Source organism: Callospermophilus lateralis, chromosome 4, assembly GCF_048772815.1.
Source record: "Callospermophilus lateralis isolate mCalLat2 chromosome 4, mCalLat2.hap1, whole genome shotgun sequence".
Classification (NCBI taxonomy): domain Eukaryota; kingdom Metazoa; phylum Chordata; class Mammalia; order Rodentia; family Sciuridae; genus Callospermophilus; species Callospermophilus lateralis.
Window position 1 is genome coordinate 120766049 of NC_135308.1, and position 21508 is coordinate 120787556.

The 21508-nt window shown below is 35.8% G+C and overlaps 1 protein-coding gene across 2 annotated transcripts in view; it reads left to right on the forward strand.

Moving 5' to 3' along the window:
• The window catches only part of Yeats4 (YEATS domain containing 4), a 43540-nt gene that overhangs the window by 10395 nt on the left and 11637 nt on the right, over positions 1–21508 (forward strand). Inside the window, exons 5-7 of one of the 2 annotated variants that reach the window (XM_076853096.1) lie at positions 3236–3328; positions 3418–3505; positions 13155–13799. In XM_076853096.1, coding sequence (XP_076709211.1) covers positions 3236–3328; positions 3418–3505; positions 13155–13324 — 351 coding nt within the window. In that variant the 3' untranslated portion in view covers positions 13325–13799. Of the gene's footprint in view, positions 1–3235; positions 3329–3417; positions 3506–13154; positions 13800–21508 lie in introns of those variants that run through there. The other variant, XM_076853097.1, reaches the window with a different exon arrangement.

Below are 21508 nucleotides of genomic sequence, written 5' to 3' on the forward strand. Positions count from 1 at the left end.
TTGCTTTTTTTTTGTTTTGTTTTTAGTTGTTGATGGACTTTTATTTTTATTTATTTGTATGTGGTGCTGAGAACCCAGTGCCTCATGCATGCCAGGCAAGCATGCCACCGCTGAGCCCCAGCCCCAGCCCTTGCTTGCTTTTTCTCTGTCCCCTCCCCTTCTCTCCCCTCCTCTCCCCTCTCCTCTCTCTCCTCTGCCTCCCCTCCCCTTCCCTCCCCTCTTTCCTTTCTTCCTTCTTTCCTTCCTTCCTTCCTTCCTTCCTTCCTTCCTTCCTTCCTTTTTTGTTTTTCAGATGGGTCTTGCTATGTTGCTCAGATTGGCCTTTAACTCATAAACCTCTTCCTCAGCCTTTCAGATTGCTAGGTTTCTAGTTGCGTGCTACCCGCCCAGCCATTTTAATTATATCTGCAAAGACCCAAATATGGTCATATCAACAAGTACTGAGAATTAGAACTTCAGTTTAATTTTTTGGGTGACACAGTTCAACTCATAACTTCTTTTCTCCATCTCCCACCTGTTCCCCAGGAAAACCGCAGTTTTTCCCTCCAGTACTGGGGATTGAATGTAGGGCCTCGTGCATACTAGGCAAGTAGGTGAGTGTTTTACCACTAAGCCACATCCTCAGCCCTTATTTTATTTTGAGACATGGTCTTACTAAGTTGTGCAGTGATCTACCTGCTTTAGCCTCCCGAATAGTTGGTATTACAGTAATCCCCTGGAATTACAGGGCACCCAGCAGGAAAACCACATTTTAACAGTGGTTATTTTCAGTTCCTCCAGAAATTAACCCTGTTTATCTCATATATTTAATCTTTAATTTTGGATTTCTCAACTATAGGTAATATTTATCAACTAGTGATACCAGGTGATCCTTCCTTTTTCCCTCTCTTCAGGTTTTTTCATTTGCTAAAAGAATTTCTTCAGAAAGAATGCTTGAGAAATTAGCTTTATTTCTCCTTCATACTTGACTATTGTGGTATAAAATTCTATATAGTTTTCTTTCTTCATTTTTCAGTAAGTTTTTGGGTTTGCTCTGCTTTGGTTTATTATCCTGTATAGTAGTAACAGCTCTATTCTTATCCCCAAAATTTGTCAAGTTATCTTCAGATATGACATATAATTCATGCTCTCTCATTTTCAGATTATCTATTCTGTTACTTAGTGGAATTCTGTGCATATACCTTCTTCCTTTTAAACACACACTCCTAGTGCTGGGGATAGAATCTAGGACCTTGCATGTGTTAGGCATGCACTCCATCACTGAGTTGTGTACATCCAGCCCCATCCTTATTCTTCAGTATTCTCTCTCCTCCTCCACCCCCTGCATGAGTTATCTCTCTCCCCCACCCCAACTAGGGATTGAATTCAAGAACACTTTACCACTAAGCTACATCCCCAGTTCCCACTCCTTTTTTTTTTTTTTTTTTTTTTTTGGCTTGTAAATGGACACAATACCTTTATTTTATTTATTTATTCTTATCTGGTGCTAAGGATCAAACCCAGTGCCTCATACTGTGAAGCAAGTGCTCTGCCACTGAGCTACAATCCCAGCCTCCACCCCCCAGTCCTTTTTATGTTTTGTTTTGAAACAGGGTCTTGCTAAGTTGCTATATCTGTTCTCAAACTTGAAATGCTCCTTCCTCAATCTCCTGAGTTACAGACATGCACCACCATGTCCAGCCCCATGAATTTTTTTTTTTTTCCAATAGTGAGCAGTCAACCACTGAGCCACATCCTCAGCCCTATTTTGTATTTTATTTAAAGACAGGATCTCACTGAGTTGCTTAGCATCTTGCCATTGGTGAGGCTGGCTTTGAACTCTCGACTGGCCTTTTTCAGCCTCCCAACCCTATGAGATTACAGGCATATGCCATCATGCCCAGCTCCCACGAATATCCTTTTTTTTTTTTTTTTTTTAAATTTTTAAAATTTTTTGTGGTGCTAGAGATTGAACCCAGGGCCTTGTTCATGCAAGACAAGCACTCTACCAATTGAGCTATATCCCCAATTTCCCCATGACTATTCTCAATGCACCAACTTGAACCTGGAAAACATCTTTATTTTTTTATTTTTTTTTTAAATATATTTTTAGCTATACATGGACACAATATCTTTATTTTGTTTATTTGTTTTTATGTGGTGCTGAGGATCAAACCCAGTGCCTCACATGTGCAAGGCAAGCGCTCTGCCACAGAGCCACCACCCCAGCCTGGAAAACATCTTTAAAAAGGATACTTCACTGGCTAAATCATGTCCAGAGAAATCTGATATTTCTGTAAATTGAGCTTTATCTTTAAGGGGATTTGAAGATGGTTGTTCAAATTCATATGCAAATATTTATTTTCAGACTTCATTAGGACCGCCTTCCTATTTCATGATTATGTTAAAGAACTGCATTCCCTCATAATAATTTTAGATAACCTTTAGAAATTTCTTCAGTCTCTGAAATGGTTTCTGTAATTTCAGCTGAGCACTGATATTTTACCAGCTACATTCTATTTTGCTAAAACAATCACACATTGCCTGAAAAGCTTTTAAATATTTGAAAGCATGCTGCTCTTGCCACCGTGAATTATCAGTGACCAACATTTTGTTTACTTATTATGTCATTTACATAATAAGCTTATATCTCCAAGGAGAGTATCTTGCTCTCATTGAACATTTTAGTATTGGTTCTTCCTTTCAAAAGTATCAAATTTTTTTTTCTACAATAAATTCATGAACTCTATTCTTCACAGACAACTGTTAGAATTAATCTAATTTCACTTGTGTAAATAAAATACTTCATTTCTCAGTGGTTTTCCAGTTTAATTTCCATAGCTGTATTTTGTGTTATTTTTATATATAGTTAACTCTCCAGAGATGCTTGAATGGATGCTATTTGCTTCTTTAAAATGTTCATCTTAGGTGAAGTTCAGTGTTAGAGCACTTGCCTAGCATGCATGAGGTCCTGAGTTGGATCCCCAGCATTGCCCACTGTCCTCACCCCTCAAAAAAAAAAAGTAAAAGAAGAAATTTTAAAAAGGATTCGTGTTAAGTAGATGTGGATGGATAATGATACCGAATAGGAAAATAAAAGATGAAGAGTTGGATGATTTGACACAATAATTTACATTAAAACAATATCCTGAATTTGATGTTTGCTAATTTCAGTTCTAATTCAATTAAAGAAATGAGTGTCTCCTCATGGTGATGAAACTGTTGCACTGATGGGACATCTGTTTTTATTTTTCAGGTAACCCTGTATCATTTATTAAAGCTGTTCCAATCAGACACCAATGCAATGCTGGGGAAAAAGACAGTCGTTTCAGAGTTCTATGATGAAATGGTAATATTTTATAATGTGAGTTTTTAAAACATTTTAAATTGGAGAATTTTTAAGTTATTGGCCTTTTTCCCCTCCATTCTTCCTTTAAGATATTTCAAGACCCAACAGCAATGATGCAACAGTTATTAACAACATCTCGTCAGCTAACATTAGGAGCCTATAAACATGAAACAGAATGTAAGTACCATGTTTTCATAATTAATCCTGAAAAATAATGTGTCCTACAATAGTGAAAGGATTGTTTGATTAGCACTATTAAACTTATTTTAATGATATAAGTCATTTCTTAGAAGTTAGTAAACAAGATATGATACTATAGAACATGTAAAAAGGTTTTAAATTTTTCTCATAGTAGCTGGGCACGGTGGCACACACCTGTAATCCCAGTGGCTCAGCAGGTGGAGGCAGGAGGATCGAGAATTCAAAGCCAGCCTCAGCAAATTAGCAAGGTGCTAAGCAACTCAGTGAGACCCTGTCTCTAATAAAATACAAAATAGGGCTAGGTGGCTCAGTAGTCAAGTGCCCCTGAGTTCAATCCCTGGTACCCCGCCTCCAATTTTTTTTTTCCCATAGTAGGCCTACTTTTAAAAAGGTAAAAACTTACCACATTTTTTGAAGTTTTGTTTATTTTATTTCATAATTCCATTTTAATATAGTTTTTCATTAGTTTTACTTACCACTCAGTCATTGTCTGTTTACTAGTCTTTGCTAACAAAATCTTTGTGAAGAACCTGTTAGAATGTAATTATATTTTTGTGTACTGTTAACTAGTTTATCTTATATTTTTAGCTATGTTGTTTTACATATTGATTCAGGTTAGTACTTAAGTGGTGAATATCAGAATTTTACATTAATAATTAGTCATGTTTCTACTCTAAGCTGATATAGCCTCAGAATCCTTTATATATCACTGCATTTATCAACTGCCAGTCATTAACAGTTGGCATTCAAAATGAAACTTATTTGCCATCCCTGTATTAATTTTTGTCAGTATTCAGTAATTTTTCTGACTGAATTAATAATATATGCAGTATATAATATATATTGAGCACCAGTTATATATTGCTGTTCTAAGTGCTAAGGATAGGCCAATGTGTAAATCTGCCCTCATGGGTTCACTTTCTTTTGAGGAGAAGACAGATGTTAAATAAATAGAACAATAAAGTACAAGGTAGCAGTTGGACCCTATGGAGAAAAACAAAGCAGAACAGGGAACTTCTTTGGCAAGAGGAAATGGTTAGAGTTTCAAATACGAATACTTCCTAGGATTATATCATTTGAGGATCTAGAGGAGTAAGGTAGGGATCTGGGACAACAATGTTACATGTAGACGGAGCAGCAATGACAGGAGTCCAGTGTAAGAGCATGCCTGGCCTGTCTAAGCAGCAAGGAGGCCAGCATGGCTGAAGGGTGAATAAGGGTAAGAGGAATGGGAAAGGAAGCCTGACAAGTTAATAGGGAACCAGATCATACAGGGACTTGTGGATAACTGTGAGGACTTTAGATTATTAAACTGAGTAAGATATGAAGTCATTTTTTGAGTACTGAGCAGAGTTATAACTTTATCAGATTAATACTTTATAAAATGATCCACTAGCTGCTCGGTTGAGAATAGAGTATAAACCAGAAGTGGTGGAAACTCAATTGTTAGGAGGCTGTTCCAGTCATCTAGATATGATAGAATGGTGGCTTGGGCTGAAATGATGGCAACAGTGAAACAGTGAAAAGTAATCAGATTCCTGCCCAAACAATAACAACAAAAGATCTTTTTCTTTTGTTGTTATTGTTTGGGCAGGATGTTGAGGATAGATGGGACAGGGCCTCACCAAGTTGCTTAGACTAGCCTTGATCTTGGAATCCTCATGCCTCAGCTTCTCAAGAAGTAACTGGGATTACAGGCCTGTGTCATCATGTTCACCTTAAAGAGAGGTGAAGTAGGATTTGCTGGTGGTTTGAATAATAAACTGTGGGAGAAAGATTAGCAAAGGATAACTTAAGGTTTTTGCTTAATGGACACCCCCCCCCCCAAATAATGTTACTGCTTTTTATAAGATGGGAAGTCTAGGGGGAGCAGATTGGGGGAAAGATTAAGAATGTGATTTTAGACATGTTGAATATAGGATGCCTGTAAGACATGTAATTAGAGATCTTAAGAGGGCTGTTTGCATCCTAAAGTGTCTGTTATTCAAGGAGAGATAACAGGCTGAAGATAAAAATTTGGAAGATTACTAGTGTATGGATGGAATTATAAATTGTGAGGTCAAATGGTATCATCAAATTAGTGAATGAAGATAGAAGAGAGGTCCAAGTATTGATCCCTGAGCACTCCAACATTGGGAGGTTGAGGAGATGACCAGCAAAGAAAATAAGAAGGAACAGCATATATGGTGGGATAAAAACCAGGTACATTGGGCTGGGGCTGTAGGTCAGTCGTAGAGTATTTGTCTCACATGCACTGGGTTCGATCCTTAGTACCACATAAAAAATAAATAAAGGTATTATGTCCATCTACAACTAAAAATATACTTTTTAAAAAAAAGTGCATGAAATGTTCTGAAAGCCAGTGAAAAAAGTGTATTAAGAAAAGTCATCAGCTGTGTTCAGTTCTGCAGGGCAAGAAATGATATAGCAAGATAGAGGTTTTGCTGGGTGTGATGGTGCACACTTGTAATACCAGTGGCTCAGGAGTTCAAAGCCAGACTCAGCAACAGCGAGGTGCTGAGCAACTCAGTGAGACCCTGTCTCTAAATAAAATACAAAATAGGGCTGGGGATGTGGCTCAGTGGTCAAGTGCCCCTGAATTCAATCCCCAGTACCAAAAAAAAAAAGAGGTAGAAGTCCTGATTCCCATAACAGGAGTAGTTAAAGTGGATAAGAGAAAATGAGATGAGAGAAATTATCGAGACAGGCCCTATAGATGGTTCTGTCTTGAAGCTTGGCTAAAATGGAGCAGTAGGCCTTATAGCAGAAACAGGATATGGGGTCAAAAGGATATTGTTTTCAGGGAGAAGTAACTAGTTTATTCTTTTTATTTGTTCTAATAAGTTATACATGACAGCAGATTTGATTGATTGTACACAAATGGAGCACAGTTTTTCACTTCGCTGGTTGTACACGAAGTAGGGTCACACCATTTGTGCAATCATACATGCACCTAGGGTAATGATGTCCATCACATTCCACCATTTTTCCTATTCCCATGCCCCCTCCCCTCCCTTCCAGCCAATCCAAAGTTCCTCCACTCATCCCATGCTCCCCCACATTATGAATTAGCATCCACTTATCAGAGAAAACATTTGGCTTTGTTTTTTTGGGATTGGCTTAGAGAAGTAACTAGTTTATTCATGGACTGTAAAGAATAATCTGATAGTAGAAGGAGTAGAAGAATGGTAATGTGGGGAACAAGGCAATTAGTGTTTAACTGTTAGTGGTTTACAGCAGGGTTTATCTTCATGAAACCCATGTCTAGGAATTAAAAGATCTGTATATGCCAGGCATTGTGGTGCACACCTATAATCCCAACAACTCAAGAGGCTGAGGTAGGAGGATCACAAGTTCAAAACAGCCTCAGCAACTTAGTGAGACCCTGTGTCAAAAAAAGGGGGGGGGGTGCGCCTAGGGAGGTGGCTCAGTGGTTAAACACCACAGGGTTCAATCCCTGTTACAAATAAATAAATAAATAAATAAAAGATCTGGATACTAATTATAATTTTGGCAATTGGTAGCCGATTTATATGCGCAAATTTCTACATCTATAAAAATATTTGCCTGGCCCACTTTGTTGTGAACATAATAAGATAGGTGTGTACATGATCACTTTGAAAAGGTTTTAGCACTATTTATATGCTATTTAAATTGGTTTTTATTCACTTTCTCTAATACCACGAAGTACACCCATTTATAGAAAAAAATTCTCTTAAAACTTAAGTGCCCACATTTTTGTGTTTTCAGCAAAACTAATATTATTCATTTGTATGTAAATAGATATAAATTATATGTTTTATTAACTGTTCTTTAAGTCAATTTGATGTGTTAAGCTTATGTATAAAGCTTAGTAACCTTGGAAAGTCTTGATCAGTAAATTACAGGTTTTATATTATTTTTAGTTCATTTTTTAAATCATCAAATTGGTAAGAAATTAAAAATTCTATAAATAGTGTTGGTGCAATGGTAAGCTTCTGAAAGGAAACTTAATTTTAGATCATTGCTTCATAGTATTTACCAAAACAAATTCCAGTTTAGATCATCAAATATTTTTTAAAAATCAGTCAATCTAAGCAATACCTAATGGGTCCCCATTTGCCCAACAGGAGCTGTTGTCTCTTCTCACTTGAATAAGTCCTATTCAAACTCTCACAAATACACACACACATCAACCTTTTTTGTTTTTTAATTAGATTACTGTTTACTGTGGCTAAGGTGGACTTTCTAAATTTAAGGCATTAGAAGAAATCACATTAAAAGAAGGGCAAAGAAAGACTTGCAGAAAATGTGGCAAAGGATCAATATCTTTATTTGGCGAAGAAAAAAAAACTATTGATAGTATGCCCAGGACTCTAGGTTTGACCCCCAGCACTGCAAAAACAAAACAAAACCCTAAAGTTGATAAGCAGAAGAAAATGTTTAACTTTATAAAGTAGTTAAATGAGCAAAAGACATGGACAAGTCAAGTGGGTGGAAGAATATACAATAAAGATAAGAAATAGGAAGCTGTTTGCTCAGCTTAAGTAATTTTAAAAATGCAAACCAAATAATAATGAGTAATTATATTTTTCCTATAATATTAGCCGAAAGAAATTTTTTAAAGGAAACAATTACTTTTTTTTAATACCATTATTTTGTTTATTTAGTTTTTTTATGTGGTGCTGGGGATCGAACCCAGTGCTTCATGCGTGCTAGGCAAGTGCTCTGCCACTGAGCCACAACCCCAGCCCCAGCAAAAGGAAATTTTAATAGTTGCACCAGCAGTGATCTTTATTCATGATTCTCATGAATCATTTCTGTGAGTCTAAATTGCTTTTAGGAAAACTATTTGGATATATTAATCAAAAGCCTAAAAAAGATATGTACACTTGCACCAATTTGAGGGCATGGTATTCAATTATATTTTGTTATAATATCTGATTTACTGATTGCTTAATTATTTCTACTCTTAGAAGTCTATACATATATGTACTCATTATTTCTACAACCTTATTAGGTAATCCAGTTTAGAAAAAGGAAGAAGCATAGGAAGGTTGGGAAACTTGACCAAGATCACTTAGCTGGTTGGTGGAAGAGCCATAACTCTACCTTAGATCATAGACTCTAAAATGCAAATCAAAACAACTCTTGAGATTCCATCTTACCCCAGTCAGAATGGCAGTTATCAAGAAGTAACAATAAATGTTGGCGAGGATATGAGGAAAAAAGTTCATTTACACATTGCTGGTGGGACTGCAAATTGGTGCAACCACTCTGGAAAGCAGTATAGAGTTTCCTTAGAAAACCTGGAATGGAACCACCATTTGACCCAGTTGTCCCACTCCTTAGTTTATACCCAAAGGACTTAAAATCAGCATACTACAGTGATGCAGCCACTTCAACATTTTATAGCAGCTCAATTCACATAGCCAAGCCATTGTGCCATCCTAGGTGCCCTACAACAGATGAATGGATGAAGAAAATGTGGTATATAAACACAATGAACTATATTACTCAAACATAAAGAATGAAATTGTGACATTTGCCAGTAAATGGATGGAACTGGAGACTATCATGCCAAGTGAAATAAGACAGTCCCCGAAACAAAGGCAGAATGTTCTCTCTGATATGTGGATGCTAACTCACAACAAGGGAGGAGAAGATTAGAAGTTCACTGGACTAGACAAAGGGGAATGAAGGGAAGGGAGAGAGAATGGGAATAGGAAAGACAGAATGAATTGGATATAACTTTCCTATTCTTATATATGTAACATCATGTACAACCACAATAATGGGATCCTAATTGGAACAAGTTACACTTATTCTGTGTTGTATAATTTATCAAAATACACTCCACCGTCATGTATATCTAGAAAGAACAAATAAATAAATAAACAGAAATCATGCTGTACAGTTGCCCACCCCTATAGCTTTCTGAGGTTTCAGTTACCTGTGATCAACCATGATCCAAAAATATTAAATGGAAAATTCCAGGGCTGGGGATGTGGCTCAAGCGGTAGCGCACTTGCATGCCAAGAAAATTCCAGAAATAAACAATTAACATGTTAATAAAAAAAAACTTAGGTTTTAAAGTTTAGTAATGTTTTTAGATAATGATCACTATAGAGGTTCATTATGGAACATATTAAAAGATGTTTATACTAAAAGCCAATAAAAGTTTAAGGAATAATGATCTAGATTTTAATAGTAGTCATTGCTTTTATAAGGAATAAAGTAATGAACATAGAGTTTACTATATACCAGTAGACTTTACCATATAAAATGTTGAAGTGGCTGCATCACTGTAGTATGCTGATTTTAAGTCCTTTGGGTATAAACTGAGGAATGGGACAACTGGTAAACACTTTACATGTTTTAGCTTATCTAATATTATAACCCTAGGAGGAACATACTGTGATTAGCTTCATTTTGTAGATAGAAATACTAGACAGATTTGGTAACTTTGAGAATTACCTAGTGGGGCCTGGATTTGTCTGTATAAAAGCCATATAGTCTATGCACCTAACTCTTAAGTTATACTGACTCTACAAAAGTAACAATTCTCTTTTGGATTGTTTTCTTCTGAATTGAAACTTCATTGGGAAATGAAAAGCAAACTTTTATATAAGCATTTAAAATATAGGAAGCATAAAACTAGAATAAGCTGAAAGTTCTTCAGTGGTTTCCTCCAAGGATTTCATTACTGATTAACTCAGGTCTTCTGACTATATCATACCCTTTGCAGTCTTAGCAGTTGTCAAAAATAAAGTATCATGGTGGCATACACCTGTTATCCCAGCAGCTTGGGAGGCTGAGGCAGGAGAATCACAAGTTCAAAGCCAGCCTTAGCAAAAGCAAGATGCTAAGCAACTCATTGAGACCCTGTCTCTATATAAAATACAAAATAAGGCTGGGATTTGGCTTAGTGGTCAAGTGCCCCTCAGTTCAATCCCCAGTACCATAAATAAATTAAGTAAGTAAGTAACTAAGTATCATGACTAAATCATGTAAGAATCAATGTAATATCTGCAGTGAATGCTGTCTTCTGACAACTGAGTTAAATCAAGTCTTTCTAACTATATTTAAAACTACCTATTACAATCATACAGGATTTCTTGTTTCCCAGGGCCTGCTTCATCTCCTAACTCCTTTCTTATCTACTAACTCCTTTCTCATTCATCTCCTAACTCCTTTCTCATTCTTTCAAACTCAGTTCAGATTTTAACTAATGCCAAGAAGCTTTCCTTGGTCACACACACACTTTCCCTTTGATGTGAATCCAATGTACTGTTATGTCTCTCTGTGATAACCTCATTACACTGTACTGCATTTTTTTTCCTTGCTTCTGTTCTACCTTTGTACCCCAGCATCTAACAAAGTATCTATCATTTAATATGATTTTTAAAATTAATATTGGAGGAGAGAATGCAAGGGAATAAAAATTTCTGCATAGTAAAAAAGCACTATGAACAAAATCTATAGAGGGACAAGCCATGGAAAAATGCTGTGCTTGTGTCATAGATGATTAGCTCCTACAAATAAAAGAAAAAGGCCAATAATTAAATAGAAAAATGAGCAAAGAAATAGAAAAGAAATGAGAAATTTCTCTTAACAGATAAAAGATTAGTCAGCCTGAGAATGAGAAAGGCAAATTTAAAACTAGTAGACCAAATAGTTGTGCAGTAGGGAAATTTATATACAATCCCAGTGGGATTATAAATGACTAGGTCCTTTATGAGGTACTTAGCATTCTTCCAAAGTTACAAGTGTGTAACACACGCACATCACCTTTAGCCTAATGTTTCCACTTACAGGAACTTTCCTGCAAGTATACTGTAATGATTATGCACAACATGCACATTGCATTTTTTATAATAGAAAAAAGTGGAGTAATTCCAGCAACTTGGGAGACTTTCAGGAGGATTGTAAATTCAAGCCCAGCCTGGGCAATTTAGCAAAACCCCGTACCTGTCCCAAAAAAAGGGGGGGGGGTAGCGGAAATATTCTGTATCCATAGAAGACAGACTAAATGGGTCATGTATATCCATTCATTGAAGACTTCTACAGTCATTAAAAAGAATAAGACATCTCTATGATATGAAATGAACTTAATAAATGTATTATAAAATGAAACAGCAAGGTCCAGAACAATGTGTGTACTATGATACAAAGAAAAAACAGTTGGATATTTGCATGTATATCAACAGACTGTTCTGGAAAGATACCAGAAAAACCTCACAGTGATTATCTGTGGGAAGAAGCACTAAATGGTGGGGGACAAGGGTAGGAGTGGAAGAAAGTACTTTTTCACTCTCTGCCTATTTAGCCTTTTAATGTTATATCATGTATTTAATGCCTGTTTTTAAATACATATTTTAAAAAATAAAAGCCATGAAGAAATATAAGGATTGTTTTGGCAATACATGAGTTTATGTTACAAAATGTATAATAAAAAATACACAACAAAAAGCAAAATAATCAAAGTACTCATATTTACTACCTGTTTTTTTAATGTGATAGATGCTTTGTAATTATTTTAGTTAATCCTCAAATCCTGAGAAACACCTAGTTTTCACTGTATCATATAGAGGAAGAAATTGAGGGATACTTAAGAGATATATCCACATTTAGCTAATAAGGGGCTAAGGGTGTATTTTTGTATTTTGAACTCAATCAGAAAGCAGATTTCTCAGTTGTGTTTTTTCACCAAACCATCCTGTTTTCAACTAGTAACCACCCTAAATTTGTGAAAATGTGACTATACTTTAATAATTACCAGCAACAATTACCTAAAATGTCCACAAGATGGCACTGTTGGGTGCTAGCGGGCATTTTTCTTCGTGACATAATTTATGTTACACTGTCTAACTGGCATATTTAAATAAATGTATCCTATTTTGCAGCAATTTATTATGTATCTGGATAGAATTTTTCAAATATTATTTAATGGTCCTTTGTCATCATAATAAGTGATAAGGCTTTTTATGAACCGGGCAGTTTTCTGAGTACTTCATATACATTAATTCATTTAAAACCTTCTCAAGAGCTAAGGATATAAAGCACTTGCCTAGCATACAATGGTACCTAAAATCTTCTCAAAAAACAATGCTATGAGGTATTTGTTATTCTAATTTCTGTTTTGTAAGTGAGGAAATGAGCACAGAGAGATGAAATTGCTTCAGGTGTCACAACTAATAACTTGTAGAACTGGAATTCAAATCTAAACAATTATTGATACTTTTGTAAAAAAAAAAAACAGGATTTTTAAAATGTAATTTTTCACTTGTACATCAATTTAAGTATACTTTTAATTGGCTCTTATTAGTTGCTGTCTCTTAGACTTCAATGCTCTCTTACTTCCAAATTAATGTGTATTAGGAAAAAAAACAAGCAAATGTCTTAAAACCTTAACAGAGTTAGTGGCTAGAATTTCATTCTTAACTACAAAAAAACAAGTTTTACATTCTCTCTTGGGAATTCAGACTTCCTTACCTTCCACTGCCCGTTCATGATTAATATGATATGATATATCTGAAATTGTAACATTTCATCATGAAAGCATTGACCTAAGGAAATACCAAATTTATGAAACATCTTAGACTTGTGAGAAAAATTAATTCAGTATAATTATTTGTTTCCTTAGTTGCAGAACTTGAAGTGAAAACCAGAGAAAAATTAGAAGCTGCCAAGAAAAAAACAAGCTTTGAAATTGCTGAGCTTAAGGAGAGATTAAAAGCAAGTCGTGAAACTATAAATTGTTTAAAAAATGAAATCAGGAAACTTGAAGAAGATGATCAGACAAAAGACATATGAACAGTTCTGAGGAGAACGTGGTAGTAAACTAAATTGAAAGTAAGGTGGACTTCAATGGAGAAATGGACTTACTGCGAATGCTATGATGTTTCTTAGAGGGACTGTATGTCATTGTTGACCATGAATTTCTCAGCAATGATGTCATTTGTTCTATTCAAGCAATCTTTAATAACAAATATATATGTATAATAAGAATGGATGCTGGGCATTTTATAAACCCATTTTAGGGAAAGTGTATGATAAGCACAATTTTTAAAAAAAATTATTGGAATATATGAGTAGCTTATTTTCCATTTGACAAGCATCAAAATTTCATTATAATGTATAACTTGTACAAATTTTGTACTTCTGTAGTAGTTGCAATTAGTGATGAGTATGTATATTTTATTTATTCAAGTTCTTACTTGCCCCCTTCTACCTCTTTTGTATATAATATGCCCAGTAAGTATTCAATAAATGTATCTTATAGATCCTATTTCTGCCTTTTTGGTATGTTTCTTCCTCTTTGAAGACAATTAATATGTTTCCATAGTATTGTGGCCTCAGAGCATTATTTAAGAAATGCTTTGTTTTTAAGTTGTGGTATTTTATAAGAATTATGAAGGTCATGCAAAAGTTTCTGTGGTTTGGAATTTCTGCAAGGGTCCTCTAGAGCTTGAGGGTGGTGGCACTTCTTTTAGTTGTGGCAGGGATCATTCAGTCTTCCCCCATATTTTAGAGGAATGCCTGCTAGACCCTTAAGGATAAAATTCCCCACAGTATAGGGTAGGGTCTGGTGATAGATCAGAAAAAAATAATGAGGGAAAATTATCATTCTACTTGAGAAACTTTGATGTGGGGGATTATCCCTCTATTCATTAAAATCAGGGTCCATTTAGGCGGATCTGACTGTGCATGCATGGATATATGGGTTCAAAATACATTGTTATGGCTCAGTCTTGCCCTCTGTCAGCTCTTATTACTATGTTAACTATAATCTTGAAAGGATCTCCCTGTGAAGTTATAAGGAACTCCTATAGCTCAATGATTAAAAAATAGCCCAACTTAGAAATGGACAAAGTATTTGAATCAACTATTTCCCCAAAGAGGATGTAGAAATGGCCAAAAGCACATGAGAAAATGTTCAACATCCTTAGGAGAATATAAATAACCACAGAAAGATACTGCTTTATACCCACTAGCATGGCCATAATTTTAAACAAAACAAACACAAAATTAATGAGGTTGCAGAGGAATTAGAACTCTCATACATTGCTAGTGGAGACATAAAATGAGGAGGCCACTTTGGAAAGTAGTTTGGCATTTCCTCAAAAAGTAAACAGCCAAGCTTGGTTGTCTGTGGTTTCAACTACTTAAGAGGCTGAGGCAGTACAATCACTTGAGCCCAAGAGCTCATGGCCCCATTCTACAAATCTAAAAGTATATTTAGCAAGGAATAATTCCCTCATCAAGAAAAATTAATGGATACTCAATAAATTAGGTAGCTCACTTCTTTAAAGATCAAAATACCTATGTATATCAAGGTACAATTCATAATAGCCAAGTTATGGAATCCAGCCTACGTGCATGTCAATGAATGAATAAAATTACATATATATATATATCTGTATCTCTATATATGTAAATACACGTGTGTGTGTGTGTGTGTGTGCGTGCACGTATAAAACATTTCTAAGCTATGTAGGTAATGCTGTTATCCATATTTTACAGGTAGATTCAGAAACCATAGCTCGATATTGGTTCACAGTGATCACTCAGATGGGTGGGTAATGTATAGCTGTGGGCCTCTCTGCCTCAATATACTCAATTCTCATGTTCAAAACATTAGAACTGTTAATTGTTGCTCATGCCTAAATACTTCTCGAACTTCCTTTAAAACATCCTGTAATTAAAGCTGATCTTGAGTGTCCATGTGCAGTATGAAATGTTCCCTAAAGTGCCAGCACATATTATTGCTTGGGCTTAAAGATGAGAAGCACAAAAGGGAATCTAAAATACTAAACCAAGAAGTTACAATTTGAATTTCCCCTTGGAAGATATAAGAAAAGGTTTAAACACTTTTCTGCATATAAAATTTTTCCATTTCAAACAAGAGTGGTGATGTACAGTCAAGGTGACTCCGAATGAGTTTCACATGTACATTTGGACTGTCAACTTTTTAGGTAATGGTCATAAGGGACTCCCTTGGCTGTCTGTGGTTTCAATTACTTTAGAGGCTGAGGCAGTACAATCACTTGAGCCCAAGAGTTCATGGCCCCATTCTACAAATCTAAAAGTATATTTAGCAAGGAATAATTCCCTCATCAAGAAGAATTAATGGACACTCATTCATACTGAGTTTGGGTGCCTCCAATTGCATCCACTTCATACTCTGACCAGTTAAACATTCTGAGCATGCAAAGCAGGGGCTGTGATCCAGTTCTCTGCCTAGATAACTCAGAAAGGCAGTAGTACCTAGATTTCCTTCAAGAATTGTTCTGAGCAGTAGAACTGTGTTCTTTGCAGAAAAAGTAACTTTTGATTAGAGGCTGTGCAAACTGAAGAATCAGTCTTTGTAACTCTGTAATGTTTTTGGTCTTCTGCTGGAAAGAAAAAAAATGCTTTGAAGAATGAAAAAAAAAAATTAGGACAGAAGTAGCCTTTTTCCGTCTTCTCTACAGTGCTTGAAACACTCAGTATTTCGTATTAATCCGAAGCCTAAAGAAATAAACCAAAATGCTGAAGCAATTTTTGTACTATCGTGGTGAATCTTCTTCCTTTTCAAAATGTTTCTAATGTACTTATATTTTATATTGGAAGCAATAAATGAGAATCTTAAATAAATAAATAGAACATTAAATATGAACATCAGGTGACAAATACTGTAGATAAGAATCTTGCTAGGACTAATATCCAGAGTAAATGAAGAACTCAAAACACACCAAATATACACAAAACAAATTGACAAATGAACTGAACAGATACTTTTTTACAGATGGCCAATAATTATATGAAAAAAAAGTGTTCAGAATCTTTAGCCATCAGGGAAATGCAAATCAAACTACACTAAGATTCCATCTTACCCCAGTCAGAAGGGCTATCATCAAGAATACAAGAAGCAATACCTTGGGGTTGGGGATGTGGCTCAGTGAGACAGTACTTACCTAGCACGCGCAAGGCCTTGGGTTCCATCTCCAGCACCACCACCACCACAACAAAAATGCATTATTGGTGGAAAATGTCAATTATTACAGCTACTAAGGAAATCGGTATGGAGGTTTCTCAAAAAACTAAAAATAGAACTGATATCCAGCTATATCACTACTTGGTGTATACCCAAAGGAATTAATTCAGCATATTATGGAGGAAATATAAATATAGTATAAATATATACTATATTTATATATATTACATATACTCTATATATTATATTTATATATTATATATATATATACACACACACACACACACACACAATGGAGTATTATACAGCCATAAGAAAGAATGAAATGCCATTTGCAGGAAAATGGTGGAACTGGAAAACATCAAATTAAGCAAAATAAGTCAGATGCAGACAGGCATTGTGTTTTCCCTTGTGTAGAATGTGGTGGGGGCAACAACATTGAAAGTAGAAGGAAGACTACCATAGAAGAAGAGGATGGAAGGAAGAAGACATAAAATACACTAATAATTAAATTCTGATGTTGTCAGGGATGGTGGCACATCCTTGTAATCCCAGCAACTCAGGAGGCTCAGGCAGGAGGATTGCAAATTTGAAGCCAGCCTCAGCAACTCAAAATAAAAATGACTTAGGGATGTAGCTTAGTGGTAAAGAACCCTTGGCTTCAATCCCTAGTACTAAAAAGAAAGAAAAGTCTGGTGTTAAATACTGTTAGATAAAATTCTAAAGAACAGATATTTGAAATCTCTTGTAGAAGACATTTCCAGTACCTATTCCTTAATATTACCCCCAATATCTCTTATTTTCAACTTCAAACTCTTGAAATTAAAACCAAAGAAAATTAGATTATACATGTACTAGCTAGAAAAAAAAGCACAAGTAAATATTTTCTTGAAGTTGGAAATAATTTTTTAAGGATAATATGAAACCTGAAAATCTCAAATTCAAATGAGTTTAGGAATCTTTTTAAAAAATAACCTGGGGAACGAAGGATGCAGAGGAAACAAAATTGCCCATAGATGGATAATTGTTGAAACTAGGTAATAAATATGTGGGAATTTCTGCGCCCATCCCCCCACTACTGGGGGGGTTGAACCCAGGGGCACTGTATACTGAATTATATCACCAGCCCTTTTTATGTTTTATTTTGAGACATGTTCTTACTAAGTTGTTCGGGCTAGCCTCAAACTTGTGATCCTTCTGGCTCAGCCACCTGAGTGGCTGGAATTACAGGCATGCACCAGGTTAGGTTCATGAGAATTCTTTAGTATATTCTATATTTTTGAATATTCTTGTGGATTTCTATAATTCTTTTTTTTTTAATATTTATTTATTTATTTATAGTTCTCGGCAGACACAATAACATCTTTGTTGGTATATGGTGCTGAGGATCGAACCCGGGTCGCACGCATGCCAAGCGAGCGCGTTACCGCTTGAGCCACATCCCCAGCCCTCCATAATTCTTTTTATGTCACAGGAAATCATTACAATTTTTCTTTTTTCTTCTTTGTGAAGTCAGTAACTGAAAAAGCATATCATTTTGACCTTATCCCATCAGTGCACTCTTTGAGCCGATGACAGTAGCTTCCAATTGCATCGTTAGCATGTTTACTTCAGTATTCTGATAATTTTAATAATTTTAGCAAATTCTTCAACACTGATCATTGGGTAATATAAAAGTTTGAAAGCACATATGAGAGGGAAATAGAAAGGAGGAAAACAGAAAAGGAGAAAGAAAATCCCCTGGGGAGCTTTTTACAAAAAGTACAGAATCCCAAGTTTTACCCCGAGAAACGAGCTGAAGTCTGGCATAGAGGCTTGAGAATTTGCATTTCTACAAGGCATCCAGGGGATTTGAGAAACTCATAGTGACACAACTTGATAAATTGGACTACATAAAAATAAAACACTCTGAAAGGGAAAAAAACAATAAAAGTAATCTACAGGAGCATTGGGACATATATAACAGTGTCTACTTCCACAAGATAACATTCTTCCAAATCATTAAGGAACACAAAGACACTGGCGAAAGAAGCAAAAGACTTAAACAGTTCACTGAAAGGACATAAAAATGACCAGTAATTATGCTTGACGTTGCTAAACCTTAAGAATATGCAAATTTAAATAGCAAATATACGTGTAGGGTGGAGAAAATAAATACTGATGATACCAAAGAAGAGACCAGAAACATGCCTCTGTTTGATGTAGATGGTTGATCTTTCTTTTTTTTTTTTAATTTAATAAGTCATATGATCTGCCCAGATTGAGTCAGGAGGATATAGACAACATAAACAGACCAATATCAATTGAGGAAATAGAAGAAACCATCAAAAGACTACCAACTAAGAAAAGCCCAGGACCGGATGGGTATACAGCAGAGTTTTACAAAACCTTTAAAGAGGAACTAATACCAATACTTTTCAAGCTATTTCAGGAAATAGAAAAAGAGGGAGAACTTCCAAATTCATTCTACGAGGCCAACATCACCCTGATTCCTAAACCAGACAAAGACACTTCAAAGAAAGAAAACTACAGACCAATATCTCTAATGAACCTAGATGCAAAAATCCTCAATAAAATTCTGGCGAATTGGATTCAAAAACATATCAAAAAAATTGTGCACCATGATCAAGTAGGATTCATCCCTGGGATGCAAGGCTGGTTCAATATACGGAAATCAATAAATGTTATTCACCACATCAATAGACTTAAAAATAAGAACCATATGATCATCTCGATAGATGCAGAAAAAGCATTCGACAAAGTACAGCATCCCTTTATGTTCAAAACTCTAGAAAAACTAGGGATAACAGGAACTTACCTCAACATTATAAAAGCAATCTATGCTAAGCCTCAGGCTAGCATCATTCTGAATGGAGAAAAATTGAAGGCATTCCCTCTAAAATCTGGAACAAGACAGGGATTCCCTCTCTCACCACTTCTGTTCAACATAGTTCTCGAAACACTGGCCAGAGCAATTAGACGAAAGAAATTAAAGGCATAAAAATAGGAAAAGAAGAACTCAAATTATCACTATTTGCAGATGACATGATTCTATACCTAGAAGACCCAAAAGGGTCTACAAAAAAACTACTAGAACTAATAAATGAATTCAGCAAAGTGGCAGGATATAAAATCAACACATATAAATCAAAGGCATTCCTGTATATCAGCGACAAATCCTCTGAAATGGAAATGAGGACAACCACTCCATTCACAATATCCTCAAAAAAAATAAAATAATTGGGAATCAACCTAACAAAAGAGGTGAAAGACTTATACAATGAAAACTACAGAACCCTAAAGAGAGAAATAGAAGATCTTAAAAGATGGAAAAATATACCCTGTTCATGGATAGGCAGAAATAACATCATCAAAATGGCAATATTACCAAAAGTTCTCTATAGGTTTAATGCAATGCCAATCAAAATCCCAACGGCATTTCTTGTAGAAATAGAGAAAGCAATCATGAAATTCATATGGAAAAATAAAAGACCCAGAATAGCAAAAACAATGCTAAGCAGGAAGTGTGAATCAGGCGGTATAGTGATACCAGACTTCAAACTATACTACAGAGCAATAGTAACAAAAACAGCATAGTACTGGTACCAAAACAGGCGGGTGGACCAATGGTACAGAATAGAGGACACAGAAACCAATCCACAAAACTACAACTATCTTATATTTGATAAAGGGGCTAAAAGCATGCAATGGAGGAAGGATAGCATCTTCAACAAATGGTGCTGGGAAAACTGGAAATCCATATGCAACAAAATGAAACTGAATTCCTTTCTCTCACCATGCACAAAAATTAACTCAAAATGGATCAAGGAGCTTGATATCAAATCAGAAACACGTCATCTGATAGAAGAAAAAGTTGGCTACGATCTACATACTGTGGGGTCGGGCTCCAAATTCCTCAATAGGACACCCATAGCCCAAGAGTTAATAACTAGAATCAACAAATGGGACTTACTCAAACTAAAAAGTTTTTTCTCAGCAAAAGAAACAATAAGAGAGGTAAATAGGGAGCCTACATCCTGGGAACAAATCTTTACTCCTCACACTTCAGATAGAGCCCTAATATGCAGAGTATACAAAGAACTCAAAAAATTAGACAATAAGATAACAAATAACCCAATCAACAAATGGGCCAAGGACCTGAACAGACACTTCTCAGAGGAGGACATACAATCAATCAACAAGTACATGAAAAAATGCTCACCATCGCTAGCAGTCAGAGAAATGCACATCAAAACCACCCTAAGATACCATCTCACTCCAGTAAGATTGGCAGCCATTATGAAGTCAAACAACAACAAGTGCTGGCGAGGATGTGGGGAAAAGGGTACACTTGTTCATTGTTGGTGGGACTGCAAATTGGTGCAGCCAATCTGGAAAGCAGTATGGAGATTTCTTGGAAAGCTGGGAATGGAACCACCATTTGACCCAGATATTCCCCTTCTCGGTCTATTCCCTAAAGACCTAAAAAGAGCATGCTACAGGGACACTGCTACATCGATGTTCATAGCAGCACAATTCACAATAGCAAGACTGTGGAACCAACCTAGATGCCCTTCAATAGACGAATGGATAAAAAAAATGTGGCATTTATACACAATGGAGTATTACTCTGCATTAAAAATGACAAAATCATAGAATTTGGAGGGAAATGGATGGCATTAGAGCAGATTATGCTAAGTGAAGCCAGCCAATCCCTAAAAAACAAATGCCAAATGTCTTATTTGATATAAGGAGAGTAACTAAGAACAGAGTAGGGACGAAGAGCATGAGAAGAAGATTAACATTAAACAGGGATGAGAGGTGGGAGGGAAAGGGAGAGAGAAGGGAAATCGCATGGAAATGGAAGGAGACCCTCAGGGGTATACAAAATTACATACAAGAGGAAATAATACAAGGGGGAGAAATGAATTACAGTAGAGGGGGTAGAGAGAGAAGAGGGGAGGGGAGGGGAGGGGAGGGGGGATAGTAAAGGATAGGAAAGGCAGCAGAATACAACAAAC